The 18,880-nt window shown below is 46.2% G+C and overlaps 1 protein-coding gene across 2 annotated transcripts in view; it reads left to right on the top strand.

Annotated features, from left to right (window-relative positions):
• Positions 1–206: 206 nt before the first annotated feature.
• The window catches only part of LOC308121284 (uncharacterized protein), a 39,479-nt gene continuing 20,805 nt past the window's right edge, over positions 207–18,880 (top strand). Inside the window, exons 1-2 of one of the 2 annotated variants that reach the window (XM_080482448.1) lie at positions 207–469; positions 13,765–13,917. In XM_080482448.1, coding sequence (XP_080338574.1) covers positions 449–469; positions 13,765–13,917 — 174 coding nt within the window. In that variant the 5' untranslated portion in view covers positions 207–448. The remainder of the gene's footprint in view (positions 470–13,764; positions 13,918–18,880) is intronic. The other variant, XM_080482449.1, reaches the window with a different exon arrangement.

The raw sequence follows: 18,880 nt of genomic DNA, 5'->3' as shown, positions 1-18,880 counted from the left end.
GTCAAAAAAATCCAAACAAATGAAACGTGCAGTAAAACCGATGTTTGGACCCTGATCATTAGACCCGGAGAGCGTTTTCTTCTCTGGGTCGGATTGATTTATTCAACTTCTGTGACTGAAAGGTGAATTGAGAGATTTAGTTTTTTGGACTTTTGAGTGTGTGTTTGATTTCCACCCCAGCCGGGGCGAAGCCCCGCCCCCGCGCTGTGCCTTCACCGGATGTACGTCACAGTAGCAGCAAAAGATGCTTTCTGTGACTTTAACATTAAGTTCCTCTGTGGCAAACTTTAGCCACACCTAGATCTTGCCCCACTTCCAGAAAGAAGGAGAGAAAGAAAGCTCCTCTCTTTAATCTCTCCTCCTCTTTCTTCTCGTGGGGCGCTTGTTTGCGTGTCGGCTCGTCCCGGAGGCGAGCGGAGAGCAGCGGCCTGGAGGGAATGTAGCTGCAATGGAGCACAAAGCGATCCAGGTAAAGAAACTCTCCTGCTGCTGTGCCCGAGCTGCGGCGGTGCGGTGCGGTGCGGGCCGGGCCGGGCCGGGCCGGGCCGGGCTGTGCGGGGATCCAGGCTGCGGCAGTTTGCGGGGCCGTGCGGAGCTCTGATGTTCTGATTAATTTCACATTGATTGTTCTGGCGTTCGAGCTCTTCAGGCGGAGTTTCACTGCGGTTCCAACTTCCACCAACTTTTGCGCACGTTTGTTTGCGCACGCTGTAGCTCGTCGCTCGCTGCGGGATTGTCACGCAGTTTCCAGGAGAAAAGAGGAAACGAAGCTCGTGATAATATTTCTGTCCTTTATTTCCGAGCTGGGAATCAAACATGGAGGCGGGGGGCGCTCGAGCCTCTCGCGGGCCGCATTGTGCGGATTTTTGCGTGATTTTGTGCGTGTTTAATGATTAATTTCTTTGTGTCGTGTCGCTGTGCGGCTACCAACCCCCACCCGCCTGGAAACGGCCACATTTCATCCAAATCACATTCCTGCTGCTGGAGATCAACAAACTTCTCATCAGCTCAATAAAGCTGGAAGGTTCGGTGTCCCCACACCGGACCTCACTAACCAGGGACTATCAAGCACACTTTTCTTTCTAACATTGGAAAAGAAATCCAGTCTGAGAATGTTCAATGTCTCCAAATATTCAGCATTCTAAAACTCCACATGTAAATAAAATTCAACAGTTAAAAATCAAATTCAGAGTAAAAGAAAAATCAACATCTGTAAAAAATTCAGCTGCAAAAGAGCAATCAGTCCCCTTCCAACATCCAGCCAATCACGCTCCGCTCTGTTGGTCACATGACCACTGCAACAGGAAGGTGGCGCTCTAAAGCCGCAGTTCCACGCACTTTCTGGAGCAGGACGGGGTTTCTCCTGGTCCAACTGAAAAAGTTGTGAATGGAAAGAAACCACAACCACCGGCTACCGTTTCCCGCCACACCTTCATAGAGGGAACGAGGAACGGGTCTGTGAGCAGGAGCGACGACGCAGCCCTCTGCTGATTGGCTGTGACGATCGTCACTCTTTCTTTCCTGCAATATTTAAATATTTCATCGGCTGTAAACCCTCCCCTTGTTTACATACGCCACTTTACTCTGTGTTTTTGTTAACTGGCTTTATAGAAACGTCGGTGTGCAACACAACATAGCGTCTTTCAGCGAGGTGCAGGCGCTCCTCTCAGTAACAGGAGAGGAGCTGGACGCTGCTCTTCACAAGGACAAAGTTTGTGCTGCGTCAGAGAGAACCAGTTTGACCGTGGCCGGGTGAAGCCGGCCACCGTTGGCCGTTTCCGTGTCCTTCGCTGGTCCCGCCTACATTTTAACCATACGTTCTGTGGCGGGACCAGCGACAGAGTTGAGTTGGCGTGCGCTTTGCCGTATCATACCATCCCGCTCCAGCACGTACTGCGCGGTGGAACCAAGCCTTAACTCAGCCGTGGTACTAGTGGGAGTGATGGCACCGCGCTGAGTGGACTTACTCTGTTGTATTTTTATGTCCGTACATTCAGTTGGATGTGAGTCGACACGCTGCACGTCAGGATTGTTAATCCGAAGTTGGTTGATAATCCTGGTGATGTGCAGCAAGTCGGCTCATATCTGACAGAGTTTAAACTCCATCGCTCACTCTGGCTGGTTGCCATGGCTGAGTTAGAGCCTAACTTCCTGTTGCAGTGGTCATGTGACCAGCACAGCTGAACCTGATTGGCCGGAAGTTGGATGGATTGAGTCGGGGCTCGATTGCTTCTCCTTGGCTCTTTTGCAGCTTAATTTTTAGAGACGATTAATTTTTTACTCTAAATAATTTTTGTAGGTGTTGAATTATTTTTGGACATGTGTTTTAGAATGCTGAGTGCAGCCCGTCTGAATGCAGGTTAAATTACAGCTTTTATTCATTTCTGATCAATGATTATTTTCACTGAGCACTGAGTTTTATTTTGAAAAACCAGAAGTGTGTCTTGCATGAAACCAGAAGTAGTGTGCTGAACTGATCCCAGTAGCCTAATCGCACTATTTCACAACCTGAGCCCCGTTTTTGTTCTTCGCTGAGAGTGAAGAAGAAGAGGAAGAGGTTGGAGAACCGTCATGGAAGCACTTTGATTTGTCGGCGTCTCCTGATGAAAACTGAAGCTCCTGACCAGTAGTGAGCCTCCCAGTCCACCTCCGATGTCTCATAGGGCGTTTCCACCGAGAAGAGCCCGGTGCCGGTTCAGAGCCGGTGTAGTGTTGTATATGGACCCCCACAGAAATGAGCTTATGATAGATGCTCTTGACCAAGAACTGGACCCCCCCCCCACACAAACCCACCCCTCAAAAACCTATTTATAAACATTTGGTTGTATTTTTATTTTCTTCACCTCAGTTTCACATTTCCATCTCAGTGCTCGTCAGGGCGTCTTGTTTGGTCTTTTTAGGCATTTGAAATGTTTTCAACCAGGAAAAAGATCAATCCAGACCTTCCTAACTTAAACATCTTTAAAGATATAGATCACATTCTTTAGAGTTGGGACCAAACAGGTTTTATAAGCATTTTATTCTTAATTCACACTATTATTTAGAGTTATCTATTTTTTTATAAAATAAATGCGATTTGATTTCTAAACATGTTTCCGGTTTGAACGTCATTTGTGTCGCCTCTGTCAGAGGAAGTAGACCATTTTAAATTTGAGAAGATTTAGATGAAAACTTTTTGAGATAAATCGGTTCTGATGAAAAGGTTGAACCTGATTTTGGTGGTAGAGGACAGGTCAACTAGAGGACAGGTCAACTAGAGGACAGGTCAACTAGAGGACAGGTCAACTCACTCATCGGTTTCATTTTCAAGGGGTTATTTATGTATTCAACAAATACGGTGCACACAAACAAACTTAGTCAACAATGTGCTGCTTCCTGCGACCAGATGTTCATCTCTGTCTGCACCATCCGGTAAAGCCATGTTCTTCAATGTGTGTGACCATGTTGAACATGTTGTTACTCTATAATCGTGTTTCTCTAATAAAAGTCTTATTCACTACCAATTGTATTTTGTTTATGTAGACTAGGGACGTCCCGATCCGATCGGTAGATCTCGGATCGGGGCCGATATTAGTGATTTGTGAGTGATCGGGGATCGGCAAATCCAGCCGATCACCCCATCCGATCTAAAAAAACACGGTCCGCAACGTCACCTAATAACCACTACGTCACCTAATAACCAAAACAATCCCCTAATAACCACTACGTCACCTAATAACCACTACGTCACCTAATAACCAGAACAATCAGGGACTAGAAGCTCGGGTGGAGCTGCAGAAGCTAGAAGCAGGCGGAGCGGGGCCATAGACCTATAAAACTAGTTATATATAGTAGTTTGTGTTTATGTGCAGAAGTCTACTTCTAAATTTCTATGTGGTCTGTCTTCTTCTGTGTTTTTGTTGTTTGGTGAGTCACAGCGCCCCTAAAGGCCTGGCATGTGTACTACATGCCCTGAAGCCTCGTGTTGAGCCGTGTTCATAGTGAGGTGTGACGGAGGTTTGGGAGAAGGACAGGGAGGACAAAGATCGTGGTGTGGATGTTCCTCAGTTTACAACAACAACTAAAGAGAAGAATTTTGATTCAATAAGTGAGTTTTACAATAAGTTCTAGGTAAACAAAGCTTCTGCCAGTAGTACTTTTAGCTTCAGACATCTTAGTTGATCCAAAAATACACTATTGAGTATCTTTGTAATAGTAATGTGAGTATTGGATCGGGAAAGTATCGGTATCGGCCGATACTCAATTCTGAAAAATGGGATCGGTATCGGGGACACAAAAGTGTGATGGGGACGTCCCTAGTGTAGATATTTATTTATGTGGTTAAAATATATTGACATTTCAGTGCAAATATTAGGGAGCGGTGGGTCCATCTTCTGGAGCGGTGGGTCCATCTTCTGCAGTGGAAGATGGACCCTGGTGTGTGTGTGTGTGTGTGTGTGTGTGTGTGTGTGTGTGTATATATGTATATGTGTGTGTATTCATTCTATGGGGTCCATTTACAAAGTTGCACAGGGACATTTGCCATGGCTTAACTGGTTCAAATGTCGCACTTACAAAAGAACTGGTTGCTTTTCCATTGGCGAGGAGCGAAGTAGGAGCCACGCCACTGCATACATAGCTGCACATGCGCCGTACAGAAGCCCGCACAAAACAGAGGAGACCAGCGACTCAGTTTGAGAAGACGGCAGGCAGGTAACTAACTTCATGTTCTGTCTGCTTAATCAAAGACATTCTGCTCCTGAGAGTTAATGATGGCATTAGCCTTGATGTGGCTGCTTAGCTTCGACTACATTTCTATCAATTACAATTACAGAGCAGTTAAACGCAGTCAGTTGATCATATCCATGTTTATTGTTTTAGCCTCTCCTGTGGCTGATTGCAAGACAGAGGTTGGAAGACCATGGAGATCAGTTCACTGCGGCCTCCGGGCGGGCGGCCTCCGGGCGGGCGGCCTCCGGGCGGGCGGCCTCCGGGCGGGCGGCCTCCTGTCCAGCTCTTACCTGAGCAGATGATCCCGAAGGGACTGACATCAGGAAGCATTTTAACCATGCCATGGGTGATATTTCTGTAACTGAAGACATGCTGTTCTTTTGAAATAAACTGTCATGCAATGTAAAGTGTTTCTGATTTATATTCATACGTACTAAAGCAGCCAGTCTGTTCCCATCTGCTGCTGGGTCATTTTACATCTCTAGACTAGATTTGTAATTTATATGTCGACACGTCACGTAAGCACACTTCAAGAACTACTGCAGTAGTGAAGTTGATCTATCTACGTTGGTGTGATGGTGGAAGAAAAACATCCTCCTGATGTATGTAAAAGTCAGTTATGGATAAAAGCTCAAGTGATTCTGTCAAAGTGCTTATATTCATTGAAAACAAAGTGTAGATTATATACAAAACATGCCTCTTCACAAGTTAAATACAATATAAAAAAATGACTTATTTCAAAACTGGTAGCGATGTGTTGTTCTCCAGCATGGCAGTAGTTTGGTATTGGTCACGCTGGTTTTGCTCCAGGAAGGTTTCCTGCAGCCTGCATCAGATCAACAGAGGTGCTCTGCTTCCTTTCTCCTGCATAAAAACACACCACACAATTAGTTGCTCTTTTTTTACCTTTTATAAACTCAATGAACTTACAGCAAATGTGGTACTATGCGATTTTAAGACAATAGACAAAAGACAATATTATTCATGTTGATGTTTGAGTCTCTGAACAAATGTTCCTGAACTACTGGAGGATGAGGAGGAGCTGCAGGGTGGCGCTGAGGAACTGAAGACGATTGGTCTCAGCAGCTGTCGTTGCTATCGTCCAAGGCTGACAACTTTAAATAAAATGATCAAGAAATATTGCTCACATCTGCATTTAAAAAAAAAAAAAAACACAATCTGGGAATAAGAAACTGTCATACATTTATGCTTCTGCAAAGCCGAAGCCTCAAGAACCACCAGCAGTTCTGATCTTGTAATGAATCCTTGTTGTGCTCGTCTCAGGTTTCACACCGGCAGTTTATTCAGTTCCAGAAAACTCTTATCTTGTGAAGCAGATATTAGAGCAAGAAGCAGAATAACATCTGTTGTTTTTCACATGAGTCTGTGGCTCCTCTCAATCTCATCCAACTGTTTCCAAAAGTTGTTCAAAGGAACGAGAATCTAAATATATTGAAGTCGTATTAATCCGTATCAGTTAGCTTAGCATGGCTGTTAGCTGGTGTAATGTGATGTCGGACCGTTAGGAGGGTTAGGAGGTAACCTAACGGGTTACAAGCCAATTCGTACTCCATGAGAACAAGTAGAAAGTTCGGCAGTGTCGGGTCCTGCCGAACAAAATGACGTCATTTCCTTCGTCCAGCTCGTCTGGCCGAAGGAATTTGTTTCGGCCGTGCCAACCGCCCTGGCCGGACTATGTTGGTGCCGCACCGCCAAAACTTCTGCTCTGCTGTGTGCTGCTCATGCGTGTTCCAGTTCGCTAATGACTATCAGTCATATTTTAATCATATTTAGCTTGTAACATCTCTACTGTGTGAGTCCAGCAGCTCAACATGTCGGAGTGCAGGCTTACGTGATGCACCTGAACGCATCGCGAACAGCTGTCAGCTCCTGCAGTTAAAACCAGACCAACATGGCGGCTCGGACAGAAACTTTCTCTTTTATCACTGAAACAGTTCAGAGAAATGTATTTCTGAAAACACTGGAGGTGAGAAATAAACTGCAGTTGAAAAGTTAAAACGCTGCTTCACAGACGTGTGGCTGTTGTGAGGGGGCGTGGCCGGTTGTGAGGGGGCGTGGCCTGTGAGTTCCACAGCTTCCACAGTATGAACAGTCCTGCCGAAAAAGGTTTTTTTTCAGCAGCTGGCTGACGTCACTGCTGAATGTTCTTCTTGTTCTTATGGGTTCAAAAAGGGAGGATGAAGGAGCCTTTAGTCAGCAAGTTCACAGCAGACTAACAGCAAGTGTTTGAATAATATAAGTTACCAGGATGAGTATTGGTCTGTACAGCAGACTCCTCCAGCAGAGTCCAGCAGGGCTGTGGCAACGTTCAGAGCTCCAGTTGCTTGGTTGACGTCCCAGATCGTTTTTGTGGTCTGTACAGTTCTTTTTAACTTGTTAACCGCTTTATTGGAGTATCCATGTTTAGTCAAAAATGTGTATGTGCTCCGCTATTTTTCTCACCATGCGGCTCAGCGTTTGCAGCCGCCTCGTTAACCCTGCTAGGGATGGGGCCAATCCGACCCATTATCGGGTTCCGATACCAACGTAATTCACGGATCGGAAATTTCCGATCCAACCTGAGGAGATTTCCAATCCATGAAGCCGCGTCTGTGCTTTACTGTTGCTGAAATGACTCCACAAGTTTCCCTGCCGCCGCTCTGCTCGCTGGCCGCTCTGCTCGCTGGCCGCTCTGCTCGCTGGCCGCTCTGCTCGCTGGCCGCTCTGCCGCCAGAAGTCGCTGTATTAAAATGCCAGCCCGCCGAGGAGAGCGGCACTGACCGCGGCATCAGAACAACAAACAGCTCACTCCTCCACGCTGTGAGCAGGCAATTCACACCTCCACGCAAAACTCTGAAAATAGTCCCAATCGTTTGTGCTGGCTTCGTGCTGGAAAGATTGCTGTTTGTGCTGCGTTGCTGGAAAACTTCCCCAGGGATTAATAAAAGGATTTTGAGGTTTTAAAGCTATAACAAATTTATTATGAGATGATGGCGTCATGCAGACCACATTGTCAAAATTCACCAAAAATAGTTTGTACTGCTTCCTTTTCTGACCTGATTCCATCTTACTAAGTCGTAAGATGGCGCTGTGGGACATGGCTGCCTCTCCAGTAGCTCTCCAGTCTCGTTAGCTCTCTTAACTTTTTAATCGCTTTTAATCGCTCTTTTGCTTCTTTGTGTGACTCTTTATATATCCTATGGATAATTTTACCTCTAACATGAAACCGGGAGCCAGTTTTCTCACTTATTCGAGAGAGGAACTGTTGGCTCTATGAACAATGGGACAAGCCGGGACACAACACATCATCCTGGTGGAGCTGAGGAGGAAACCCAGGGGCTGCAAGGCTGGGGCTAAGCTAAAGGCTAACCGAGCGGACAACCGGAGGCGCTACAAACCATCGATTCCCTCCGTCATCATGGGGAACATGAACTCACTGCCGAACAAGATCGATGAGCTGTCCGCATTGAACAACCAGCGGACCTTCAGGGAGAGCAGCTGGTTCATCTTTACGGAGACATGGCTAAACCACCTCGTACCCGATGCTCACGTGGACCTGCCGGGATTCACCGCTGTGAGAGCGACAGAGACACTGAAGCGAGTGGTAAAAGAAAAGGTGGGGGGATCATCATGTACGTAAACAACCGCTGGTGTAACCCAGGACATATCTCTGTAAACAATGTGTGGCGTTGCCGGGACCTTGAACTGCTAGCCGTTAGCCTGCGGCCATATTATCTGCCGAGGGAGTTCAGTCATCTGATCCCCGTCAGTGTCTCCATCCCACCGAGACGCAGTCACCTGATCCCCGTCGGTGTCTCCATCCCACCGAGACGCAGTCACCTGATCCCAGTCAGTGTCTCCATCCCACCGAGACGCAGCCACCTGATCCCCGTCGGTGTCTCCATCCCACCGAGACGCAGTCACCTGATCCCCGTCGGTGTCTCCATCCCACCGAGACGCAGCCACTGTATGTGAGGGGATCTACTCTGTCACAGTGAGACTGCAGACACAGCAAACTGAGGCATTCAGAATCATCTCAGGGGACTTCAACCGTGCACCTCTGGACTCTCCCTTGGCTGTTTTCCACCAGGTTGTTGACTGTCCTACAAGGGACAACAGGACAATAGATCTGCTGTATGCTAATGTCAGGGATGCATACAGAGCCACACCATTCCCCCCACTAGGGAAGTCAGAAAACAACCTGGTTCCCCTCCAGCCACAGTTCACCCCCCTGGTCCAAAACCATCCTTTCGCTCCATCAGGAGGTGGTCCCCTGAGATGGAAAGTGTCCTGAGAGACTGCTACATCACCAGGGACTGGGACGTGCTGATCAACCCACACAGTGAGGACATAGAGGGGAAGACACACTGTCTGACAGACTACCTGAACTTCTGCGCAGATGTGGTCTCCCCTGTTAAGACTGTCCCCTGTTACCCGAACAACAAGGGTAACACGGGAAGTCCAAGCTGTCCTCAACAAGAAGAAGGCTGTCTTCAGGAGCAAAGACAGGGAGGCCATGAAGGCAGCACAGAGGGAGGTGAAACACTGTGTGAGGGAAGCTGAGGACAGCTATAGGAGAAAGGTGGAGCAGAAGCTGACGGAGAACAACATGAGGGAGGTCTGGGAAGGTGTGAGGACCATCACTGGCCACAACAGCAAGACCAGAGTAGAGGGGGGGGGGGGGGGGATGGAGGGCAAGCGAACTGAATGACTTCTTCAACAGGTTCAACCAGTCCACCCTCCCACCCCAACCCCCAATGCTGCCACCTCCCCTTCCTCCAACAACACATCTCCCCCCAGACACCTCAACACCCACCTCCTCCCCCTCTCACACCTAATGAAGACGTTGGAGCAGCTCTTCCTCAGCCTTGTCAGACCCCAGGTGCAACATGCCCAGGTCTGCCTGTAGTTCGCCTACCAGCCAGATGTTGGTGTGGAGGATGCCATCCTCTACCTTCTACATCGGTCCCCCTCCCACCTGGACAAGGGAAGTGGCACAGTTAGGATCCTCTTCCTGGACTTCTCTAGGGCCTTCAACACGATCCAGCCCCTCCTTCTCCAGGATGAACTAAAGACCATGGGAGTGGACCCCTACCTGGTGGCCTGGATCTCCTGCTCCCTCACCGACAGGCCACAGTATGCCAGGCTGAAAGACACCACATCTGACACTGTGATCAGCAGCACTGGAGCCCCCCAGGGCACAGTGCTGGACCCCCCCCCCCCCCCCCCCCCCCCAGGGCACAGTGCTGGAGCCCCCCAGGGCACAGTGCTGGCCCCTCTTCTCTTCACCCTGTACACCTCGGACTTCTGTTACCACTCAGAGCTGTGTCACATACAGAGGTACGCTGATGACTCAGCCATCGTTGGATGCATCAGGGAGGACAGAGAGGACAGAGAGGAGGAGGATCGGAGTCTGGTGGGGGATTTTTCCGTCTGGTGCCGCGGTAACCACCTAAAGTTCTACACCTCCAAGACGAAGGAGCTGGTCATAGACTTTGGGAGGTCCAGACCAAAGTCCAGACCAGTCCTACTGGAGGGAGAGGAGGTGGAGGCTATTGACTCCTATAAATACTTGGGACTGTGGCTGGACAACAAACTGGACTGGCCAACACACACCAGCCACCTGTACAGGAAGACACAGAGCAGGCTGTCCTTCCTGAGGACACTGCCGTCCTTCAACATCTGCAGCAAACTACTGTGGATGTTTTATCAGTCTGTTGGGACCAGTGTCCTCTTTTACACCGTGGTGTGCTGGGGACAGCACATCCAAGAAGGACACGTCCAGACTGGACAAACTGCTCTGTAGTCAACATGAAGCTGGACTCTCTGGTGACGGTAGCAGAGACAAGAACACTGAAGACACTGCTGGACATTCTGGACAACACCAGACACCTTCGGCACACCGTCATCAACAACCAGAGGACCATGTCCAGAGAGACACTGCTGGACATTCTGGACAACACCAGACACCCTCTGCACACCGTCATCAACAACCAGAGGGGCATGTCCAGAGAGACACTGCTTCGTCCCAAATGTGGGACTAACAGACTTAAGAACTCCTTTGTCCCTCAGGCCATCAGGCTGTACAAGTCCTCACTGGGGGGGAAGAGGGGACAGAGGACAGAAGGGAAGGAGCAGTAGCCTCCATCCACCTCACCATCCACAGCTCACATCCCATAATGCAAAACTGTGCAACATCTAATTGTCTCTTCACTGCAAATGGTCACACTTGTGCAATAATAGTGTCTGTAACCACGGAGCAGTTTAACCTTCGGCCACTTTCACTCCTAGATTCTGTTGGGAGTCTTATTCTTTTTTCATTTCTATATTTAGTTAAGTTAAGGTGAATTACCTTTTTCTGTAACTCATCTTTGTTATCCTCTGTGTGCTGCTCCTCTTCTATTAAGCTGCCGGAACTCAAATCTCCCTGACTGAGTCGTCCCAAGGGATTAATGAAGCAAAGTCGAAAGTCTACTAATCTCAAGATTCCTTTTTGGAGAATACATGCACACATTAGTACATTTCATACTTGCCTGCAGAAAGGAGTTTATTGCAGCCTCATAGAAAATCAACAATAATGATAATATTAAAGCAAACGGAGCTCTGGTATCGGAATCGTATTGGTATCGGCAGATACATGGCTTCCTCTGGCCCAGTAATGATTTGGGGCCGGCTAAGCACCCGTTTAGACCCTGTTAGGCTGGGGCTCTGGTTGTGGAAACACAAAGCACTAGTGCTCAGAGTGGCCAAAGAAAAAAATAAAATAAAAATAACGCATGAATGAGTTTGGGTCTTATTTTTCACCATTCCAACATTCCATAGTGACTTTCTGCTCCTTTCACTTTATTTCTGGACGTGTCTGAATCAAAAGCTTCAACATGGAGGAATGGAGGTGTAGAATGATAGAACGCTGCTCTACAGCCGTTTCCATGGTAACCTAGGTAAACACTCTGATTAAAGTTCTCTTTCACATGAAGCCATTAAAAGGCTCATTTTAGCTCTAAAAACTCCAACTTTCATTTACAGTAGTTTGTAGTTTGTTTAGTAGTTCCTGAGGAACCAGAAGTCTGGCTTCATTAGAAAGAAGTTCTGTGCAGCGTCTCATAGCGGAGCGGAGCGCCCCCTGCTGCCTCACACTGCCTTGCTCAGCGGCTGCAGCTCCTCAGCCGGCGGTCAGAAGGTGAAACAAGACCTGGACGTGACGTTAGTTAGAATCATGTCACCATGAAAAGTGTGGAAAATAAACCACAATGGAAAACTGCTTCTAAATTCTATCTGACGTAGCTGACTGACAGGTGGAGCTCTGCAGCATCTTGAGAGCCGCGGCTCCGTGAACTCGGATTAAATAATCCCGTTCCCTCGTATTATTAACTTCAGGGAACGACTTATTATATCGTTCCCACTCGTTATTTTTTTTTTCTCTATAACCACTCTGGGGCTCCGTGTTCACTGGAGTTTTCAGAAAGACGGTTCAGCCTCGCTTCTGCCTTGTAGGTAGTGATACCTCCAGAGATACCTCCAGAGATAACTCCAGAGATAACTCCAGAGATACCTCCAGAGATACCTCCAGAGATACCTCCAGAGATACCTCCAGAGATACCTCTAGAGATAACTCTAGAGATAACTCTAGAGATAACTCTAGAGATAACTCTAGAGATAACTCCAGAGATAACTCCAGAGATACCTCCAGAGATACCTCCAGAGATACCTCCAGAGATAACTCTAGAGATAACTCTAGAGATAACTCCAGAGATAACTCCAGAGATAACTCTAGAGATAACTCCAGAGATAACTCCAGAGATAACTCCAGAGATACCTCCAGAGATAACTCCAGAGATACCTCCAGAGGTTCTGTCCGGTAGAAAAGCCCCCTGAGTGACAAGATCTCGCCAATATCATCTCAGAGTCCGAGGACGCTCTGGTTTCTGCCTCTGGTCCTGAACTGTGATTGTTAAAAGTTTATTCTCAGTCGTGAAACTTCTGAGGCCCAGCAGTGTGATCGTGTGCTGTTCGGCTGTCAGGATAAGTGTTCTGGAAGGATTTACATTCAACTTTCCACCCAGGTGTAACGTTGTGATCAGTCACTGAGCTATATGGTGATATGTTCGTTATTACCGTATTATCACCAACACCAGCACCTTATTACCGTATTAACACCAACACCAGCGCCTTATCACCAACACTAGCACCTTATTACCGTATTAACACCAACACCAGCACCTTATTACCGTATTAACACCAACACCAGCGCCTTATCACCAACACTAGCACCTTATTACCATATTATCACCAACACTAGCACCTTATTACCGTATTATCACCAACACCAGCACCTTATCACCGTATTATCACCAGCACTAGCACCTTATTACCATATTATCACCAGCACCTTATCACCGTATTATCACCAACACTAGCACCTTATCACCAACACTAGCACCTTATCACCAACACTAGCACCTTATCACCAACACTAGCACCTTATCACCGTATTATCACCAACACTAGCACCTTATCACCAACACCAGCACCTTATCACCGTATTATCACCAGCACTAGCAACTTATTACCGTATTATCACCAACACCAGCACCTTATCACCGTATTATCACCAGCACTAGCACCTTATCACCGTATTATCCCCAACACTTGCACCTTATCACCAACACCAGCACCTTATCACCGTATTATCACCAACACTAGCACCTTATCACCAACACTAGCACCTTATTACCGTATTCTCACCATCACCAGCACCTTATCACCGTATTATCACCAGCACTAGCACCTTATCACCAACACTAGCACCTTATTACCGTATTATCACCATCACCAGCACCTTATCACCGTATTATCCCCAACACTTGCACCTTATCACCAACACCAGCACCTTATCACCGTATTATCACCAACACTAGCACCTTATCACCAACACCAGCACCTTATTACTGTATTATTTTCTAAACTCTGCTAAACTTGTTTGATGTTATGCTAACGTGACTCTGACACCCCCCCCACCCTCTCCCTCTCCCTCTCCCTCTCCCCCCCGGCCAGTGGCTGGGTGCTCCCTCCTGCCAGCGGGGGTCTTACGCCTTCTACAAGTCTGTGAGCAGCAGAGCTCGACCCGAAGGACCGGTCCAGGTCTGGAAGCTCGGAGAGTTCTACTTCATCCGCTGTGGACCACATGACCCGGTCTGCATTGCCGAGGTGAGTCCACAGAACCGGGTAGAACGCTGCAGATCCACAAGTACAGGGTCGATAGGGACAGGAATGTTTAATGCTTATACATTATTTTGTACTGATGATTGAAGAACAGAAGACTATATATGACTTGGGCAACAGCAATCATCCATGAACATCAGTGGCGACTAACCAATAGAGGGTGCTACCCCCCCACCCCCTCCCCCCCAGAGCCCCAAAACACTTTCATTTTCTAAAAGGGACCAATGAAGCATCTGCTTGTATTTGTTTACAAATATGTTAATAAAAGAGTCTTAATAAGGGCTCTCTATTCACAGGCTGTTTTAAAATACAATAATTGTCATCACTGGGGGCGTCTATCTAAAAAAGGCAAGATTGTAATGTGGTTTATAAACGCACTGTATTTAAATTAATTTAACATGGGCTGAAATTGAATAATAATTAAGAGCGCCACCTTAGACATTTATCTTTTTTTTTTTTTTTTTGTCCTGTTCGGCAGCTTGGGCAAACCACCATACCGATGGGTAGGGGACAACATACAATACCCTTGTTGTGCTACATATATTATTTGCAGTTATCACACTGATCCACATACTTTCCAACTGTTATTAGATTAAACCAGCCTGAGCAGCTCTATCTAGACAGTAAGATGATTTTCTAGATTAACCAGCCCGAGCAGCTCTATCTAGACAGTAAAATGATTTTCTAGATTAACCAGCCCAAGCAGCTCTATCTAGACAGTAAGATGATTTTCTAGATTAACCAGCCCGAGCAGCTCTATCTAGACAGTAAAATGATTTTCTAGATTAACCAGCCCGAGCAGCTCTATCTAGACAGTAAGATGATTTTCTAGATTAACCAGCCCAAGCAGCTGACAAGGGGTGGGAGTAAATAAGTTTTACTTCTCACTCCTTTTCGAAAATTCATCTAATAATGTTTTTCTTCTTGATTTATTTATATATTATTATTACTGTTCATTTATTTATTTCAGAGGAAAACTTTTGTTTTGTGCCTTGATATTCGAAATAAACATTTCAAACAAACAAAAGAAGTTGATAGATGTTCGTACTCACAGTAGCTAGCGTTTGCAAATCTTATTTTGAAAGGCAAATTGCAGACTTCCTGTCAGATTTAGCAAAATTGAGTTTTGGTTTGATGTCAATACAATATTTCTACGGGCCGTGGTGGCCGTTTAAGTGTTTATGGTGGCCGTTGTAGTGTTTATAGGTGGCGCTAGAGAGCACATTTTGGCACTCTGGGGGTTAATTTTTACATTTTCTTATGTTATCCAGTGTTAATCAGCGTGCCAAATTTGGTGAGTCATTGAGCATGTTTAGGGGGTCAAATGTATTCTCCTTGGGTTTAGGTCTGGGGTACCAGCATGGGATTTTTAGGTCTTGATGAGATGAACAATTGAGTTTAGGTTTGATCTCTCTACGACGTTCCTACGTGCCGTGGTGCCCGTTTTGGTTTTTCTAGGTGGCGCTAGAGAGACATTTTAGCACTCTGGGAGTTAATTTTTACATTTCCTCAATTCTATCGCCAGTCTTTATGAGCGTGTCAAATTTGGTGAGTTTATATGTAAGTTTGCTGCAAAGAAGAAACATTACAAAAACTATAGGGTCCAGGCCTCCTCCAGGCCTCCTCCAGGCCTCCTCCAGGCCTCCTCTGGATGCCCCCTCTGGATGCCTCCTCTGTAGGCCTCCTCTGGATGCCTCCTCTGGATGCCTCCTCTGTAGGCCTCCTCTGGATGCCTCCTCTGGATGCCTCCTCTGGATGCCTCCTCCAGGCCTCCTCTGGATGCCTCCTCCAGGCCTCCTCTGGATGCCTCCTCCTGGCCTCCTCTGGATGCCTCCTCTGGATGCCTCCTCTGGATGCCTCCTCCAGGCCTCCTCTGTAGACCTCCTCTGGATGCCTCCTCTGGATGCCTCCTCTGGATGCCTCCTCCTGGCCTCCTCCAGGCCTCCTCTGGATGCCTCCTCTGGATGCCTCCTCCTGGCCTCCTCTGGATGCCTCCTCTGGATGCCTCCTCCTGGCCTCCTCTGGATGCCTCCTCTGGATGCCTCCTCTGTAGGCCTCCTCTGTAGGCCTCCTCTGGATGCCTCCTCCTGGCCTCCTCTGGAGGCCTCGGCCTTTCTGCTCGGTCCCTAATTACAACCCTTCAGAAAATGTGAAGAGGAGTTATAACTTGAAATGGGAAGCTGCTCATTTATATACCTACAGACCTGTCTAAATTGTTTTCACTCCCTGAACAAACATTTGTGAAGACATAAGGAGATAGAATTCAATACCTTTTCTTAATTTTGGGTCTTGTATTGAATCAGTAAAAATAATGATTGTGCCAAGAATGTAGTATCTCTTCCAGTCCTTCCAATAGATATATCCGATCAACAGTTTTAGGACGGGGATAAACTTCTATCAAGATATATATCGGAGGGGCGGAGACCGAGAATGAAATATCAGAGTTTACAATTAGCAAAAGATAACGGGGGTCGCAGTGCCATGTCTAAAAGATTAGTGTACGGCTACACACCTGAGACCACTAATATGTTGGTGTCATCCAAAATCCAGGGCGAGGTGGGAGGAGATTGAGGGGTTATGATGGGGGGGTTCAGAATTCAAGCAGCACTAGGAGATAAGGAGATAAGGGTTGATGAATAAGTTTAAGGAAATGGGAAACCCTTGAGTCGCTTTGCCATTTAAGCTGTTAGAGAAGTTAAGAGCTCAAAATCATTTAAAAGATGCGATAACAGTTTTGCAATGGTGTGATCCAGATTCTGAGCCTAAAAATTGGCATGCAAGGTCTAAGGTATGGGGACTAATGGCTCAGCAGCATATTGCACTTTTCTGAATCGGGGGGCAGTGAACAGGTTTCAGGACTTAAAGAGACAATGCAGTTTGAATGATGATGATTTATATAGATTTGTAGAGGCCTGTCATTACATTGAGCAATATATAAAGAAGCTCACACAAGGGCACTGGGACAATCTTTTATTAGAAGTGTTTATAGAGGCGTGAGGCCCCTGCATTCTCCCATAAGAACAAGAAGAAAAGTTGGGTTGTGACGTCAGCCAGCTGCTTTTCTGGCACCAGAGTTCATACTCTATGTAGAAGCTGTGGAACTTGTAGGCCACACTCCCTCAGGCAGCCACACATCTGTGAAGCAGCGCTTTAACTTTTCATCGGCACAACTTATTTCTCACTTCTGTTGTTTTCAGAAATCCACTTCACTGAACTGTTTCAGTAATAAGAGAGAAAGTTTGTGTCTGAGCCGCCATGCTGGTCCAGTTTTAACCGCAGGAGCTGAGTGATGCGTTCAGGTGCATCACGTAAGTCCGCCCTCCGACATTTCAACGGGCTGCGGGGCTCATAAAGTAACGATGTCACATGTTAAACATGATTATAATATGACTGATAGTCATTAGCGAGCTGGAACATGCATGCACAACACGACATAGTTCGGCCAGGACGATTGGCACAGCCGAACCAATGTTCTTCGCTCTCGGCCTCTGGTCGATGAAAATGACGTCATTTTGTTCGGCCCCGCAGTGCCGAACTTACTTCTTGTTCTTATGGAGGATGAATTGGCCTTTACGCTTCTCAAGACTTTATCGGGGCTTACAACAAGTGAAAGGTAGCTCACTGAATGTTAATCAGAAATGGGAAAAGGAGAGAAACTTTGTTCTGACTGCAGAAGATTAGCAACAGTTATATGGGACACAATGGACAACTTCAAATTCAAGACTATGGAGAGGGTTCTGCTGGAAAAGCCTCATAAGATTCTATAGAACACCAGTGCAAAAAAAACCCAAAACCATGTCACCAACTCCTCTGCATGTTGGATGTGAGGCAAATCATTCCCACATATTTTGGTCCTGTTCAATATTGTTGCCTTTTCGGCGGTTTTGAGGTTTATAAAAGTATTCAGAGTATATTTTTGACAGACAATCCATTTGAGTTTGTTTCTGTGTTTCTGATAACTTCACTAAGGATAAATATCTATTTCTGATACTTGGTACGGTCGATTGGAAGGCCATTACAAGGAAGTGGATGACACTTGAAAGACTGGATAGATAGATATTGTTTATGCTGTTTTTAAGATGGAAAGAATCACATTTGCCACGACACTGCAACAAAATGTGTTTTTGATAAGATGGGAAAGATGGATCAGGAATGTTCAACCTGTCCTTTTACCTTTTGTATAATGTTAGATGGTATGGCTCCTCCCTTAGGTTCTTGGCAGGTTGACTTAATTTTTAAAGTTTTCTTTATTAATATTGCAAAGGAACACCCATGCTGTCCTCTTCTAAGGAGCGTAGTTGGTTAGTTGCAAGGTTTTATTAAGAGTTTGTATTATCATATTGGTGGAAGGACCGCTTATTCATCTCTGTATATTTATACAGTAAAACCTCTGACGTAGAGACGCCCTAAAATCCAAGGGCAAGTGTCCCCTGAAGACGGGTGTCCTCTCTTCGGAGGGTCACGAGGACAAATTGTAGGACCAGTTGATATTGAATGCACCAAACACCAAATATGTAATGATTATTTAAAAACACATAACTGAACCAATGCAAAGATGTATACAATATATAGACATATTCCCACGTGTATATAAAATGTATATAGAATAATTATTAAATAGATTTAATGTACTTCAGGGAGCACATACAGTCCAGTTTCATCCTGAGTTGACCAGACTGGTAAAATATTACTATAATAACCTTTAAATATCCACAAAGTTTTTCTTTGTTATGGTCACAGTGGACGTAATGAAATTGTCTTTACAAGATCAAACAGTTCGTACTGAAAATGATTACAATCTCAACATAAAGTCAATTTTAATGAAACATTCTGGTACAAAATACAATCAAATGTTAAAAAACAACAAGAAAACCTTGACTAAATCCTCTATAACCACTCAGCTTGGTGGGACCAGATTGGAGCCTCTTGCGGGCCGGTTTTGGTCCAC

This window comes from Lipophrys pholis, assembly GCF_963383615.2.
Source record: "Lipophrys pholis genome assembly, chromosome: 16".
Classification (NCBI taxonomy): domain Eukaryota; kingdom Metazoa; phylum Chordata; class Actinopteri; order Blenniiformes; family Blenniidae; genus Lipophrys; species Lipophrys pholis.
The sequence above is the reverse complement of the archived record's forward strand: the minus strand, read 5'-3'. Positions and strand labels throughout refer to the sequence as shown.